The sequence below is a fragment of the Tetrahymena thermophila genome, assembly GCF_000189635.1.
Source record: "Tetrahymena thermophila SB210 genomic scaffold scf_8254697, whole genome shotgun sequence".
In the NCBI taxonomy this organism is placed as follows: Eukaryota; Ciliophora; class Oligohymenophorea; order Hymenostomatida; family Tetrahymenidae; genus Tetrahymena; species Tetrahymena thermophila.
In genome coordinates, this window is record NW_002476463.1 from 1,019,654 (window position 1) to 1,035,445 (window position 15,792).

The 15,792-nt window shown below is 22.1% G+C and overlaps 6 protein-coding genes across 6 annotated transcripts; 3 read left to right on the forward strand and 3 right to left on the reverse strand. All coding sequences in view use genetic code 6, as the record gives it.

Annotated features, from left to right (window-relative positions):
- Positions 1-1,473: 1,473 nt before the first annotated feature.
- TTHERM_00083680 (nucleolar protein,Nop52 protein) lies at positions 1,474-4,155 on the forward strand (the record flags this gene model as incomplete). The annotated part of the gene is made up of 7 exons (XM_001012614.3): positions 1,474-1,570; positions 1,635-1,739; positions 1,811-2,055; positions 2,147-2,207; positions 2,555-2,813; positions 2,873-4,020; positions 4,073-4,155. The coding sequence occupies 7 exons, from the start codon at positions 1,474-1,476 to the stop codon at positions 4,153-4,155; spliced, it is 1,998 nt and encodes a 665-aa protein (XP_001012614.1).
- An 830-nt stretch (positions 4,156-4,985) lies between these two features.
- TTHERM_00083670 (Ras family small GTPase) lies at positions 4,986-5,766 on the reverse strand (the record flags this gene model as incomplete). Its single annotated transcript, XM_001012613.3, has 2 exons — positions 5,564-5,766; positions 4,986-5,467 (listed from the first exon to the last, which is right to left on the reverse strand). Exons 1-2 carry the CDS (start codon positions 5,694-5,696, stop codon positions 4,986-4,988), a joined length of 615 nt encoding a protein of 204 aa, XP_001012613.2. The 5' UTR covers positions 5,697-5,766.
- Positions 5,767-6,915: 1,149 nt separating this feature from the next.
- On the reverse strand, positions 6,916-7,805 carry TTHERM_00083660 (Ras family small GTPase; the record flags this gene model as incomplete). The annotated part of the gene is made up of 3 exons (XM_001012612.1): positions 6,916-7,397; positions 7,484-7,676; positions 7,755-7,805. The coding sequence occupies 3 exons, from the start codon at positions 7,803-7,805 to the stop codon at positions 6,916-6,918; spliced, it is 726 nt and encodes a 241-aa protein (XP_001012612.1).
- A 1,127-nt stretch (positions 7,806-8,932) lies between these two features.
- Positions 8,933-9,828, reverse strand: TTHERM_00083650 (small guanosine triphosphatase family Ras-related in brain (Rab) family protein; the record flags this gene model as incomplete). Its single annotated transcript, XM_001012611.2, has 2 exons — positions 8,933-9,468; positions 9,561-9,828. 2 exons carry the CDS (start codon positions 9,826-9,828, stop codon positions 8,933-8,935), a joined length of 804 nt encoding a protein of 267 aa, XP_001012611.2.
- A 2,196-nt stretch (positions 9,829-12,024) lies between these two features.
- Positions 12,025-13,062, forward strand: TTHERM_00083630 (hypothetical protein; the record flags this gene model as incomplete). Its single annotated transcript, XM_001012609.2, has 3 exons — positions 12,025-12,542; positions 12,630-12,889; positions 13,031-13,062. 3 exons carry the CDS (start codon positions 12,025-12,027, stop codon positions 13,060-13,062), a joined length of 810 nt encoding a protein of 269 aa, XP_001012609.2.
- A 720-nt stretch (positions 13,063-13,782) lies between these two features.
- TTHERM_00083620 (SPRY domain protein) lies at positions 13,783-15,600 on the forward strand (the record flags this gene model as incomplete). Its single annotated transcript, XM_001012608.1, has 1 exon — positions 13,783-15,600. The coding sequence occupies one exon, from the start codon at positions 13,783-13,785 to the stop codon at positions 15,598-15,600; it is 1,818 nt and encodes a 605-aa protein (XP_001012608.1).
- Between the last annotated feature and the right edge of the window lie 192 nt (positions 15,601-15,792).

The window sequence follows — 15,792 nt, forward strand, 5'->3', positions numbered from 1 at the left end:
AGAAACTCCAAGAACGACAATAGACTCCTAAATAAATGTTAGAAGCATTTTAGCAAATAATTTGTGAGCTCTCAAAATTCAACCACCTTTAAAGTGAGTTAGGCACTATATAGCTTAACCCTACATAATTTATAATAATATTTTGCTTGTATTGCATTTACTCATAATAAGAATTTGCTTAATTTAAGGAGGTCTTCTATTTAGGGCGTTTCTTTAAATGCAGAAATGAAATTTCTAGGCGGTCTCATTAAAAAGCATTTTCTTATTAATTTGTATAATTTGTAAATTTGAATTTATCATTTTTGTTAAAATAATTTTTTTATCATTTTTCAAAAGACTCTTTGTAGTTTGAGAGCCAATTAATTAATTACACATTATTAGTTTTTAAATTTTTATGAAAAATGTCTACTTTTTATTCATGTTAGCTTTATAATAATTATTACTCTATATTTTATCTTATTCAATGAGTATCACATATGATCTTTTTAAAAGATCTTTGGAATTGGTCTTCTTTAAAATATATCTAGATATTGAAAAGGTATTTTTTACTATTTCTTTATTATGATTTATAGATTTAATTGAAATTTATTACTAAAAAGTTTTATTTATTTGAGATATTTACTTTATTTTTAAAAAAATTGTAAAATAATAAATAAAATTCTTTGATTTATTATAATTTAGTGCTTTTTCAAAGTAAAAAATTTACTAAAGTTTGTTTTATTTTTAAAAATAATTTTAAATCTTTTTTACCTTTTTTGTGTAATTAAATATTTTATAATCTAAATCCAGTTTTATTTAATTTATTTCAAAGTTTTTTTGACTTAATTTAATTGATATTTAATATTATTAAAAGATATTTCTGTTATTTTTTAATCAAATGCTTTAAAAACTGTATATTAATATGAATGAATATTTTAAAAAACCCTACTTAACTATTTTGAAAGTAAAAGTAAATTATTTTTTTATCATAAAATCGTTAATTGAAGAATTTTTCAATTTCAAATCATCTTTTGTAAAAAAATAATGTTCAGTACTTTTTATAAATCATGATATGCAAATATCAGTTTAGTTTAGTTGCTAGCAATACAAAAAATTAGATTTAATTATTTGCTCAAATAGTTCTATAATTTAATAGTATTTTGATATAGGCAGAAAGAGAGTTAAAAAATTTAAAAGCCAAAAAGATTTAATTGAATAATGAAATTTTATTTTATTATTTGGGAAAAGCCTACCTAAAAACAGTATAAGAGAAGAATATTCATAGATAGATAGAAATAACTAATGATGATTTGAAAAAGCAAAACAAAGCAAAGACAAACAAAGCAATTAACAAAATAAATAAATAAACAAGCAAAATTAAGAAATTATAATTTTTTGAAGAAAAGAAAATAAATTAATAGTCAAAAAAGAAATAGTTTTGCAAATAACAAAATTAATAAATCTTTAGGAACTTATAAATAAACAACATTATAGATGAGTATATCCACAGAAAACAATTCCAATAACAATAGCGCTTCTAACACTAATGCAATCACTCCTGCAATTATTGCTAAAAAGCTATCAGCTATTGGTACGAAAATAGATAAATAAATGAATTTGGAAAACACTAAACTCTTTTTTTTTAAACAAAATAGTTCCTGCTAACACAAAAGAAGTGATTGAAGAAGTTAAATCATATTTAGATTCATAAAAGCTTGATAAAGATGGATATCGTTAAATCTGGAAAGGAATCTTCTTTGGTATGTTTATATCTTAAAAATAGTTTACATTAGAAATTTAAGTAAAAATTCTTTACTTTATAATAAAATAGCTATGTGGGCAAGTGATAAAGTTCCTGTTTAATAAGCTCTAGCTGATGAATTGGCTAATCTTATTTTTAGTGTCAATAAACAAAAATTTGAAGCCATTAACATGTGGTTTTAAGCTTGTTTCAATATAATGAATAAGGAATGGGCTAAAATTGATTACTGGAGAGTAAATAAGTTCTCCTCCTTAATGAGAAAAGTTATAACTGCCTTTATCAGATATTTAAGGAAGAAAGGCTATAATACTGATGTAATTATTGATTAATTACTAATTCTACTCAATTTAATTCTCAAATAAAAAGCACATAGATTTTAATCCTTATTTAAAAAATAATAATTAGTATGTCAGATAATTCAGCAAATCTGTTCATGATGAATTCTACGTTGAACAAACTCAAACAGGTAAGAATTTTCATATTTTGATCATTTTGACTTAAAAATTTATCTATTAATAAATCTGTCTATCTTTTTAAAGTAAATTTACTCCTTAGATTATTCTCCTAAATAGCTTAAAAATGTATTAAAATAAACTATTTCTCATAAAAAGCCAAATTAAAAAGCAAATTAGTAGAAGGCTTACTATTTAGGAATTAAATTTATTTAAAGTATCAAACAGTTTATTCACAAAGTGCTTGTGAGTTAAATTAATTGATTGTTTATTAGTTACATTGATAGATAGATATAAAAATAAATAGATAAATTTTTGATTAATTTGTCAATATTTAAAATTCTAATTAATTTTTAATCAGTAAGTGGATTAGCTCTACATATTATGCAAATATTCCCAGAAGTTTTGAGTCATTTTACTAGTGCAAAACATGATTAAGTTTGTTTGTTTCTTGATATCTTCTTGAAATAGCTCAATCCTAATTCTTGCAAGGGACTTAGATAAAAAATAAAGGAATGCATTTTCGAAAAAATAATAGAATTGAAGAATTCATCTTAGCTATATTAAAATTTTAACTTGAAAGCTTATCGTGAAAAGTTATTTGACATAGCAAAAAAGAAGTAATAGATAATTAGACTAACTTAAATATAAATATTAAATGCTTCTTATATATAATTAGGAAAACTGATGATGTCTCAAGAAAGGAAATTTATGAAATAGTCGAGCTTATAGATGCTAATGTTTAATTAGATGAAGAAGATGAAAGATATAACAAGTACATTAAAGAAAAGGAAGAAAATAGATAAAAGGTTAATGCAGAAAAAGAACTTAAAAAGAAAGCCAAAGAACCTTCATAAAAGAAAAATAAAGATGAAAAACAATCAAATAAAAAAGAAGAAAAAGTTAACAAGAAGGCTGATTTAGAAAATGAAGAGTAAAACAAATAAAAAAAGTAAAAACTCAATGATACATCTGCAAAATCAGTTGATAATAAATAGTAAAAGGTGACTGAGTCAAATAAAAAAAATGAAGAATAAAAAGAAAACAAAAGTTCAGCAAATACTAAAAATGAAGAAAAGTTAACTAAATAGCAAAAGAAAGAGCTTAAAAAGTAAGAAAAATTATAGCAAATGATAGATGAGGAAGAAAAGAAACTTTTATAAGAAGAAAAAAAACTCAATTAAATGGAACAAAAGCTATTAAAATAGGAAAAAAATGGTGAAAAGCTTTCTAAAAATGCTAAGAAACAAGTATAGGAACCTGAATAAAATGAAGAAGATTGGGATGATGAAGAAGACGATGAAGAAGAAGATTTTTAAGATGAAGAAGGAGAGGAAGATGATGAAGACGAAGACGATGAAGATTTCTAAGGAGAAGAAGATGAAGAAGATGACGAAGAAGAGGATGAAGAAGAAGATTGCGATGAAGAAGAAATGGAACTTACTGAGGAATAATTAAAAGCTATATTAGGCAAAAACGGTGATTTGGAAGATGATGAAGATGAATTAGATGAAGAAGAATTGCAGATGTTAATTAAAGGTACTGCTGAAGACATTGAGGTCGATGATATGGATGATGATTTTTACTGTGAAGATGATTTTGAGGGATATGACATTTAGGAAGTTACTAATAATCCTCTCAGAATTAATGGATTATAAAATGTCTATAACAGCTTACCTGAATATCATTTTCTTTCAGATCCTTAAAAAATTAAATACTTTAATAACTTAACAAGCAAATTTAAATAAAATCTTTTAAAAGAAAAAACAAATGGCTGCTCTCATAAAAAATCTGTAATTATCAATACAAACAACAACTTGATCAAAGGTAAATTTTTTTTTTGATATTACGATCTTATATTTAAATAATATTTTTAAAGAGTTTGATTTGAATGAAGAAGTCACAGCAATCTCTAAAGCCCCTGTCATAAAGAAAGCCAAAAAGGTTAAAACAGCAGCTTGAATTTGAAAACAATAACTTATAACTACAAAATGAATTACAAAATTCAATCAAATATCTATAAATTTGGCAACAAAGCAATACTAATAAAGAAAGAAATGAAACATAAAATTGAAATCACAAACAAATAAATTATTTAATGTTGAATTCTTAAGCTACAATAAATAACTCCAGACATACTTAATTTATATCAATGAATATTAACAATTAAATGGAAAAATTGTATTATTTATCTAAACTCTTTTAATCACTTAAATAAAGATAGTATATTCTTGTACTAAATATTATTTTGTATATATTTTATTGAATCAGATTACATATAATATTTTTTCATTTAATTATTATATACTTCCTAAAATATTGTGCATTTAATTAATAAATAACGCATAACTATGATTATATGTCCTTATAAAATTCAGAAAGATAACTTAACAATACTAAATTTTAATCAAATTTTGGTTTTTTTTTTTTGAACCTAATTGAATTTAATAAAACTGTATAAACTGTATATGATATAAAATTTGATGTAACTTCATAATTTGTTTATTGGGTTTATTGATAATGAAGTATTTTAAAATGAATATAAACATTAAAAAATGAATTTAAATAACAATAAAATTGATTAATAGTTAATTACACTGTTTTTTAATGATAATATAATATTATTTAGAATAAATGAAATTAATTATTCATTTAAATTTGTAGTAATTAGCAATATTTTATATTAAATTGTTTTTTAGACTTATTTATCTGCTTTGTTAAATATAGAAGATAGATTGATGGATGAATAGTTGGATAGGCGTGAAAATTTTAGTTTAAAAAAGCTAAACTTTTCAACAACAATTTTTTTTAGTTTCTCCATTTTCTTATTTTTTCTTTGGTACAATAGATTAAGGAGACCTAGTAGAACTTTTTATCTCATACTAATCTAAGCACATTTTAGCAAGTTAATAAAAAGATTCGCTCACATTAATATTATTAAGAGCACTAGTTTCCTAAAAAGGAATATTATATTACTCAGCAAGCTTTTCACCCTATTCTAATGAAACTACTCTTTGTTTTGAATCAGATTTATTTCCAACTAATAATATAGATATATTAGCATTATCGAAATTTTCTTTTATGCATTAAATCCAGCTTCCTACTTTCTCAAACGATTCTTAGTCTTCTACTGAATAGGCTACTAAAATACCATGAGCTGCTTTGAAATAATTTGGAGTAATGGTTCTAAATTTATCCTAACTAGCTGTATCCAAAATATGCAAATTAAGCTTTTTTTTATTAATTTCAAGTTTTTTTATTTTTAAATCTATACCTTTTTATTAACAAAGAAATTTACTTTTACATGTTTATATTTTTTTGAATTAGATCATTATTTTTTTAATTTTAAAATAATCAATAAATACAATACCCAATGTGATTATGCTACTATTTGGAAATTCACTATTGCAATATCTCACCAATAGACATGTATTTCCAACTGCTGAGTTGCCTATCATTAATATTTTAAAATAAATTTGCTAATCATCCTTATTCTAACTCATAAATCAATTTTTCACAAATAACCTTTTACTTTACTTTCTTTTCAAGTATATTTATTTTTTGAATTTTAATTTATAAAAATTTAATACTTCTTTACAGGTTAATTGATTATTGAATATCATGTTAGTATCATACCATAAAAATTTATTCCGCACCACATATCTTGAAATTAGAATATTTTCTCATATAATTTAAACATTAAGAAATTAATAAAAAAAGGTCTGTTTGATAATGCAAATTACAAAATTAATTCCAGTAAAATAAATCTTAAAATAAAATGGATGAATGTATACTTATTTTTTAAAATTTGTTAAAAATAAATTAAGTCTTCTCTATTCACTATTTATTAATACTAATTTCATGATAAGCAAAAAGATTACAAACTATTTGTTATTAACTGAATAATTTAGACTAATAAAATCCAAAAAAACTATAGGAGAAAATAAAACAAAAAAGACTTACAAATATTAATTATAAAAATAAGTAAAAAGTACTATCCTTATTTTTAATATTAATAAAAGATAAATATCAATTAATATTACTAAATTATTATCTTATAATTATAGTTAAATGGCTAATGATTGAGACTGAAATTAAAAACAAGAGATTTTCTGTGGTTTGTTATTTTGTATTAGCTTATTGCTCATTTAGTTATACTATTCTCTGATAATTATTTCTCTAGTAGGAAATAAATATTTTTTTGAATAATATTTTATTTTAAAAATTTAAAGAAAATTTATAATCATAAAAAAAGGTATATAAATAGGTTTCGAACCTGAACAAACAAAAAAATAAAAAGGTTTTAATCAAAGATTAGGTTTTTTGAACTTCAAATTTTGGTTTGTTTTTTTTTTGACCTAATTAAATTTTATAAAACTGTATAAACAGTATATGATTTAAAATTTGATGTAACTTCTTAATTTATTTATTGGGTTTATTGATAATCAAGTATTTTAAAATGAATATAAACATTAATAAATGAATTCAAATTACAATAAAATTGATTAATAGTTAATTACACTGTTTTTTAATGATAATATAACATTATAATATTAATAAAATAATAAATGAAAATTATTTTTTTAAATTTGTTGTAATTAGCAATATTTTATATAAAATTGTTTTTTAGACTTATTTATCTGCTTTGTTAAATATAGAAGATAGATTGATGGATGAGTAGTTGGATAGGTGTGAAAATTTTAGTTTAAAAAGCTAAACTTTTCAACAACAATTTTTTTTAGTTTCTCCATTTTCTTATTTTTTCTTTGGAATATTAGACTAAGGAGAAATAGTAGAACTTTTTATCTCATACTAATCTAAGCACATTATAGCAAGTTAATCAAAAGATTCGCTCACATTAATATTATCAAGAGCACTAGTTTCCTAAAAAGGAATATTATATTACTCAGCAAGCTTTTCACCCTATTCTAATGAAACTACTCTTTGTTTTGAATCAGATTTATTTCCAACTAATAATATAGATATATTAGCATTATCGCATTTTTCTTTTATGCATTAAATCCAGCTTCCTACTTTCTCAAACGATTCTTAGTCTTCTACTGAATAGGCTACTAAAATACCATGAGCTGCTTTGAAATAATTTGAAGTAATGGTTCTAAATCTTTCCGAACCAGCTGTATCCCAAATATACAATTTAAGCTTTTTTTTATTAATTTCAAGTTTTTTTATATAATAATCTATACCTTTTTATTAACAAAATTTACTTACATGTTTATATTTTTTTCAATTAGATCATTATTTTTTTAATTTTAAAATAATCAATAAATACAATACCCTATGTGGTTATGTTACTATTTGGAAATTTACTTTTCCAATATCTCAGCAATAGACATGTCTTTCCAACTGCTTAGTTGCCTATAATTAATAGCTTAAAACAAATTTCCTAATGTTCCTTATTCAAACTCATTAATAAACTTTTCACAAATAACCTTTTACTCTACTTTTTTTTCAAGTATTTTTATCTTTTGAGTTTTAATTTATAAAAATTTAATACTTCTTTACAGGTTAATTGATTATTGAATATCATGTTAGTATCATACCATAAAAATTTATTCAGCACCACATATCTTGAAATTAGAATATTTTCTCATATAATTTAAACATTAAGAAATTAATAAAAAAAGGTCTATTCGATAATATAAATTACAAAATTAATTCCAGTAAAATAAATCTTAAAATAAAATGGATGAATGAATCCTTATTTTTTACAATTTGTTAAAAATAAATTAAGTCTTCTCTATTCACTATTTATTAATGTTAATTTCATGATAAGCAAAAAGATCAACAGACCTTTTTTTATTAATTTCTTAATTTTTAAATTTATATGAGAAAATAAAAATAAATCTTAAAATAAAATGGATGAATGAATCCTTATTTTTTATTATTTGTTAAAAATAAATTAAGTCTTCTCTATTCACTATTTATTAATGCTAATTTCATGATAAGCAAAAAGATTACAAACTATTTGTTATTAACTGAATAATTTAGACTAATAAAATCCAAAAAAAACATATGGAGAAAATAAAACAAAAAAGACTTACAAATATTAATTGTAAAAATAAGTAAAAATTACTATCCTTATTTTTAATATTAATAAAAGATAAATATCAATTAATATTATTAAACTATTATCTTATAATTATAGTTAAATTGCTAATGAATGTGACTTATTTTGTATTAGCTTATGGCTCATTTAGTTATACTATTCTCTGATAATTATTTCTCTAATGGGAAATAAATATTTTTTTGAATAATATTTTATTTTTAAAATTTAAAGAAAATTTAAAATAAATGAGAAAATTCAGTTTTTTGAACAATAAAATTTGGTCTTTTTTGGACATTATTGAATTTTATAAAACTGTATAAAATAAAATATGATATAAAATTTTGATGTAACTTAATATTTTTTTTATTGGATTTATTGATAATGAAGTATTTTAAAATGAATATAAACATTAATAAATGAATTTATTCTAACTATCTGATAGATTAATAGTTAATTTTATAGTTTTTTAATGATCATATAATATTAGAATATTAATAAAATAATAAATGAAATTAATTATTTATATAAATTTGTGGTAATTAACAATTTTTTATATTAAATTGATTTTTAGATTTATTTATTTGTTTATATGCTTTGTTAAAATATAGAAGATAGATTGATGGGTAAATAGTTGAATAGGTGTGAAAGTTTCAGTTTAAAAAGCTAGACTTTTCAACAACAATTTTTTTTACTTTCTCCGTTTTCATCTTTTTTCTTTGAAGTTAACTTTTTAGATTAAGAAGGGCCAGTTATTTGCTCATCAATATCGTTTGATGAAGATTTCTGGTTCTTTTTTTTAGAGCTTATTATTTCATGCTAATCTAAGCACATTTTAGCAAGTTAATTAAAAGATTCGGTCACATTAATATTATCAAGAGCACTAGTTTCCTAAAAAGGAATATTATATTACTCAGCAAGCTTTTTACCCTATTCATATGTAACTACTCTTTGTTTTGAATCTGATTTATTTCCAACTAATAAAATAGATATATTAACATTATCGCAATTTTCTTTTATACTTTCAATCCAGCTTCCTACTTTGTCAAAAGATTCTTAATCTTCTACTGAATATGCTACAACAATACCATCAGATCCTTTGTAATAATTTGTAGTAATAGTTCTCCATTTTTCCTAACCAGCTGTATCCCAAATAGACAGTTTAAGCTTCTTTCCATTCATTTCAAGTCTTTTTATTTAAAAATCTACCCCTATTTATTAACAAAGTATTTACTTACATGTTGATATATTTTTGAATTAGATCATTATTTTTTTAATTTAAAATAATCAATAAATACAATACCTACTGTGAGTATGTGGCTATATGAAAATTTATTATTGCAATATCTCAGCAATAGACATGTCTTTCCAACTGTTGAGTTACCTATAATTAATAGCTTAAAACAAATTTCCTAATGTTCCTTATTCAAACTCATAAATAAATCTTTCACAAATAACCTTTTACTTTACTTTCTTTTCAAGTATTTTTATCTTTTGAATTTAATTTATAAAAATTTTATACTTCTTTACAGATTAATTGATTATTGAATATCATGTTATTAGCCTACCATAAAAAATTATTCCGCACCACATATCTTTTAATTAGAATATAATAACTGGAATTAATTTTGATAATTTGCCTGATCCAAGAGACCTTTTTTTGTTACTTCCTTAATTTTTAAATTTAAACGAGAAAATAAAATAAAATGGGTGAATCAATCCTCATTTTTATAATTTGTTAAAAATAAATTAAGTCTTCTCTATTCACTGTTTAGGAATGGTAATTTCCTGATAAGCAAAAAAGATTATAAACTACTTGTTTATTAACTGAAAAATGTAAACTAATAAAATCCAAAAAAGCTAAAGGAGAAAACAAATCAAAAAAAGACTTTACAAATTTTAATTGTAAAAATAAGAAAAAAGCACTATCTTTATTTTTAGTACTAATAAAAGATAAATATAATATAATATTATTAAATTATCATCTAATAATTCTAGTTAAATAGCTAATGATTGAGACTGAAATTAAAAGCAAGAGTCCTTTAAAAACGAGAGATTTTCTGTGGTTTGTTATTTTGTATTAGCTTATGGTCCATTTAGTATCGCATTGGGATAATTATAACTGCGGTAGCAATTTTAATGTTTTTCTAATTTGCATTTATATAATACATCTACTGAGAAGGATAGTCAGTTATTTAGGAAAGTCCTTAAGAAACAAAGCTTTGACATGGATAGGTTACTCTTTTGTTATTCCTATTTTAGTTTGGAGCAGTGTGACTGCTTACTATTTACAAAAATACTAAGAAGAACTAACAGATTACTCTAACTGTTCATCATTTTTTATAACTTTAACCTTTGTTGTATATGGGTTCGTTGTTTCTATTTATTAAATAATAAAAATTGTAACTCACCGCAATCAACATTTCCAGAGTGAAATAGATGAAGAGTTTTTAGGAAGAGTTAGTACAACTTCTTGATCTTCCCAAGAGTATGAAGGAAAGATACATTTTTAAATAAATTTTTTATAAAAAATAAAGCTCTACATAAAGAGTACATGTAAATTTAATTAACTAATGCTATATTTATATTTGTTAATGTAATACAAAAATAGATAAAAATAGTAAATTTTTGTGCTCAAAAAAAATATTTTACAATAAAAATTGAACTCCTTTCGATTATTAATATTTTTAATTTTATCTAGGATTTATTCTTTTAATTAATTGATTTAGTAATAAATATTAAAAATAATTATTTGATTTTTAGTCTATTTATTTAACAATAATAATTAATATCATCTAAAATACTTTGAATTTAAATTTTTTATAAAAACAATTTATTCACATAAAAAGTACATGTAATATTAATAAATTAATGAATGCTCTTTTTATTTTTGTATAAATTAATTAACAAAAATAAATAAAAATAATAAATTTTTGTGCTGAATAAAAAATTTTTATAAATATTTTTCAATAAAAATTAAACTCCATTTGATTGTTAATATTTTTAATTATAACTAGGATTTATTATTTTAATTAATTGATTTTGTAACAAATATTAAAAATATTTTAAAAAAATAATTAATATCATCTAAATAACTTGAATATAATTTTTTTATAAAAACAATTTCTTTGAATAAAAAGGACATGTATAATTAATTAATGCTCTTTATTATTAATGTATACAAAAGAGATAAAAATGTAAAATTTTGTGTTTAATAGAAATATTTATATAAATAAATATATGTTATTGCATTTTGAAATTTTAGTTATCTATATTTAATAATAATTATTATCTATTCTTCTAATTGATTGAGGATACATATTAAAAAGAATTTTAAGTCTATTAATTTTAGAGAATGATTAATAAATTAAGAATTTTAATATTTTGAATATAAATTTATTAAATTAATATTTTAATCCAGCCATAATAAATAATTAATCAATTATATATTTATAAGTTAAAAAGTATTCATTTTTCCATTTAATATACCAACTAAAATAATATCATAAGATCAATTTTTTAATAATTAAAATAATTATGAATAAAACAAACATACAAAATTATAAATTCTAACTTGGTTCTTTTACAGTTAATGGTTACAAAAAAATTTTACTCTTGAAGTTTACAGATTAGATTTTACTATAAAAAAGAATGTTTTAGAACTCAATCAACTTTTTATAATAAATTATTTTTTAAAGTAATTAAATTAGAAACTTAATCAATCAAAAGTGACTTGCACTAGTTTTTTTAAGAGTTTTGTAAATAAAATGGATAAGATATGGACCAAGTTCAAAGACTTGTTATAATTTGATAAAAAAGAAAGGTAGCAAATAAGTTAATGCGAAATTTGCGTTAAGTTATTTGTGAAAGATAGTGGATAAACCATTCATATTAATAATAAATAAGTAGAAATTTTTTATCCTAAAGATATCAAATAGCCAAAATCTGTAGTTTTTCTTTAAAATCCTAACATTTTCTAGAAATAAATTCTTTATGGGAAACACATAAGCGGCACTGATTTGGTGGCAATAATATTAATTGATTTAAAGTTGATTTTATTAGATTACAAGAGAGGACATGTTTTAAAAATAGTTAGTAATGTTAATTAAATAGAAAAATTGAACACAAATTGTCTACTTCTCTTTGGTACAAATTAAGTCAGAACTATTTGCAAAAGAACTTTTAAAGTTATCCATTAAGCCAAGACCTCTTTCTCTTCTCCTGTGTTCACTATAGATGTTTAAAAAGACCTATTTGTTATTGGGTCATACTGGGATATCTATGTGTATAATCATAACTTATAGTAAAAAGCAAATTAAATAAGAGCTCATAGTATGAATGTTCTATGTGTAAAATTTATTAATTAAAATAGTATAGTTTCTACTAGCGAAGATTATTATCTCAATATATGGGAGATATAATAATAAATAATAGAAGGAGAAGAAAAATATGAATTAGTTAAAAAATATACTGTGTATATGTCATACGTAGCTGCAAGTTGCATAATTCCTTGTCCATATAACAAATACAGCCTCATGGCTAATTCAAATTCATCAGTAAGGTATATAGTATTTAATCAAGATATTAATGGACAAAATCCAATAGACTATGATTCACTTCAGCACAATATCTGTAATCTTAAAATGGATAAAATGTTTGATTCTGAAATGCAATTTTATATAAAGTAATTAAATATAGATGTAAAAAACAGTCAGATGATAGCCTATTTCAAAGATTCTTGCAAATTATATTCTTTTTACTTTAATAAATTAGCTTTTTCCAATTTATCATTTAACTAAAATTGATCATCCAATTTTTAAATATTTATCTAAGAATTATTAAAATAATAATTTACCAAAAGGAATTTTAATATTTATTTATAATTAAATATTATATCTATTTCTTTTTTCATGTATAACCAACAATTTTGTTGAATTAATTCTAGATTGTATTAGTTAATTTAGCAAAATAATTAAAAATAATCAAAGTAATATTTTATTGTAATAAATTTATCAATTAAAATTATTATATTTTCTTTGATTTTAAAATTAATTTAACAAAAAAATTAATAAATATAATTTGAAATAAATGTTATAATTAATAATGAAAGATTAAAAATAATATATGCAGCTAATCAAAAACAATAAATATTGTATGAGATAAATAAATAAATATTAAAACTTTAGAAAATTGGATGATGAAAAATTTGTAAATAAATAAATAAATAATTCACAAGAGTTTTTAAATGAAAAGTTTTAATAAATAAATAAATAAATTTTAATAAATAAAAGGTTATAAAAAATTCAGTATTAATAAATCTTATTTAAAATATCTTAAATCAACATTATTTATTGTATGGATAGTTATAAATAGATTGATAATTAATTTTAAATCAGTAGATTTTTTAAATTACTACATTTATAGTTAGTTAGTTAGTCAGTTATTAGAGAAATTATAATTTTAAACAAAGTAAGCTTTAAAATTTTCAATACAACACATAAAGGTATTAGATTTTATTTTTAACCATGAATCAATAGCTAACTGTAGATAGCTAGTACCCTTATTTTAGAAATTAGCCAATAAGTCTTCAAGATCTTCCAAGCCAATAGCATTCATAAAATTAATGGACAGGTGATAATAGTTTTTAAATGGAATATTCAGGGGCAAATGGAACCGTCCAAGTGAATTATCCAAATTATTTAGTAGCTTAAAACTAAAGTTAATCATCAAGGATTACTCCTTAAATGAATTAAAGCTTTTAAAATTAATCAAGATCACCTCTTTAAGAATTAAATGTTTAAAGAAATAGCATGAATAATCTTATTTAAGAAAATGAATATGAAAATAACGGACCTAAGTATGTAGCTTTTTAGCTTCCTGCAATCATGTGCACTAAAGGAAAAGGCAACTCAATACACGCTCAACATGATTAGCCTCTAACTATGGTATGTGTTGATAGAAATTGTCTTGATAATAACTAATTTTTGTTATGTTCTATTTGTAGCTAAACTGATCACTAGTTTCACGAATAAGTCCCACTAAAACTTCTGATACACGATATAATAGCATGCTTGAACGATAAAAAAGACTCACCGAAAAAATTAAGCAGCAAACTGGCAAATTTAAGAGCAGAGTCCTTGTAGCGTGTAAAAGAAATAAGATAAAAGATATCCTAGAGATTAGATGAAATTGAATAAGAGATTATTTTTCTCTATGAAACTCTTTAGGAGCATTAAATAAAATAAGTTATTAGATTTTCATAAAAAGATGTTCTTGAGGGAATTGATAATCTAATGAGTTGTAAGACAAAGGAGCATCTGTAAGCGGAAATAAGAAACATTATGAATAATACGCACATTGATAGTGGTAATGCAAATAATTTCGGAGTAGACATTTTAAATGAAGCAATAGCAGAAAACACCTTATAAGATATTGGAATTAAACATGAAAACTTGACAAAATTACTAGTTAATCTTTAAAAAAGCTGTGAAGATTTACTTTAAGATAAAGAAAAATTAGTAGCAAACTTCACAATTAATTGCAATGAAAGCTTTAGTGTACACCCAACCTTAAATAACTCAGCAGTGGCTGCCTTAAATAATCATTCTGCTCTTTAGGAAAATATCGTACATCACAAAAATACTATTTATGATCCAGATTATGTAAACAAAAAAGGAGGGTTGCAAGGGAGTGGAGACTCTTTTAATAACATTCCAGTAGACGAACCTTAGAGTTTATTATAAACATCTTTTATGTCTCATACTTCTAAATCTAGCAATATCTTGACTTAGCGTTTCGAATTCAGCAAGACAATGCGTGATCCTAACATAGTTTTGCAAAGGAGAGTAATTATTAACGGTAATTACGAAGGGAATAATGAAAGATTACATTATCGTGTCTAACTAGTTTTACCAGAGCTAGAAACAGCTACGCCAAGTATTAAATAATGGAGCTTTAAAATTGCTAGATAGTTACCTCACTGGATTGGATTTGGAGTTTGTCATGTAAATGATATCAAAAAGCAATAATTCAAACTAACAAACAATGAATTCTCATTTACTCATCATGAAGGCCAAAAAAAAACAAATGATCATGGATGCTATTTAATTACAACACACGGATGGGCATTTGGCCATAAAAACTAACCTTAGAGAACTAATCTTCGTTTTAGCAAAAATGATATTATAACTTGTAGATTTGATCCTTTTAAAAATTTCATAATTTTCTACAAAAATAATGATTTCTAAAATCCCTATAATTTGAGTTTTGAATCCATCTGCTGGAATAAACTTTACCCATGTGTAGTATTTTGGTATCCAGGAGATTCTGTAGAACTCCTTTGAAGCACCATTTATTAATATAACAAATAAAATAATCTTTGAGTAAAGGATTGTTTTTATAATTGTAAGCTAATTTTTAAAAAATCTTATTTTTTAGCATGTATTTAGTATTGTTTTAAATGAAATATGAAGAAATAAATAATAAACAAACAATAAAAAACATATAAATAAAAATAAAAAATCACTTTTATAAAT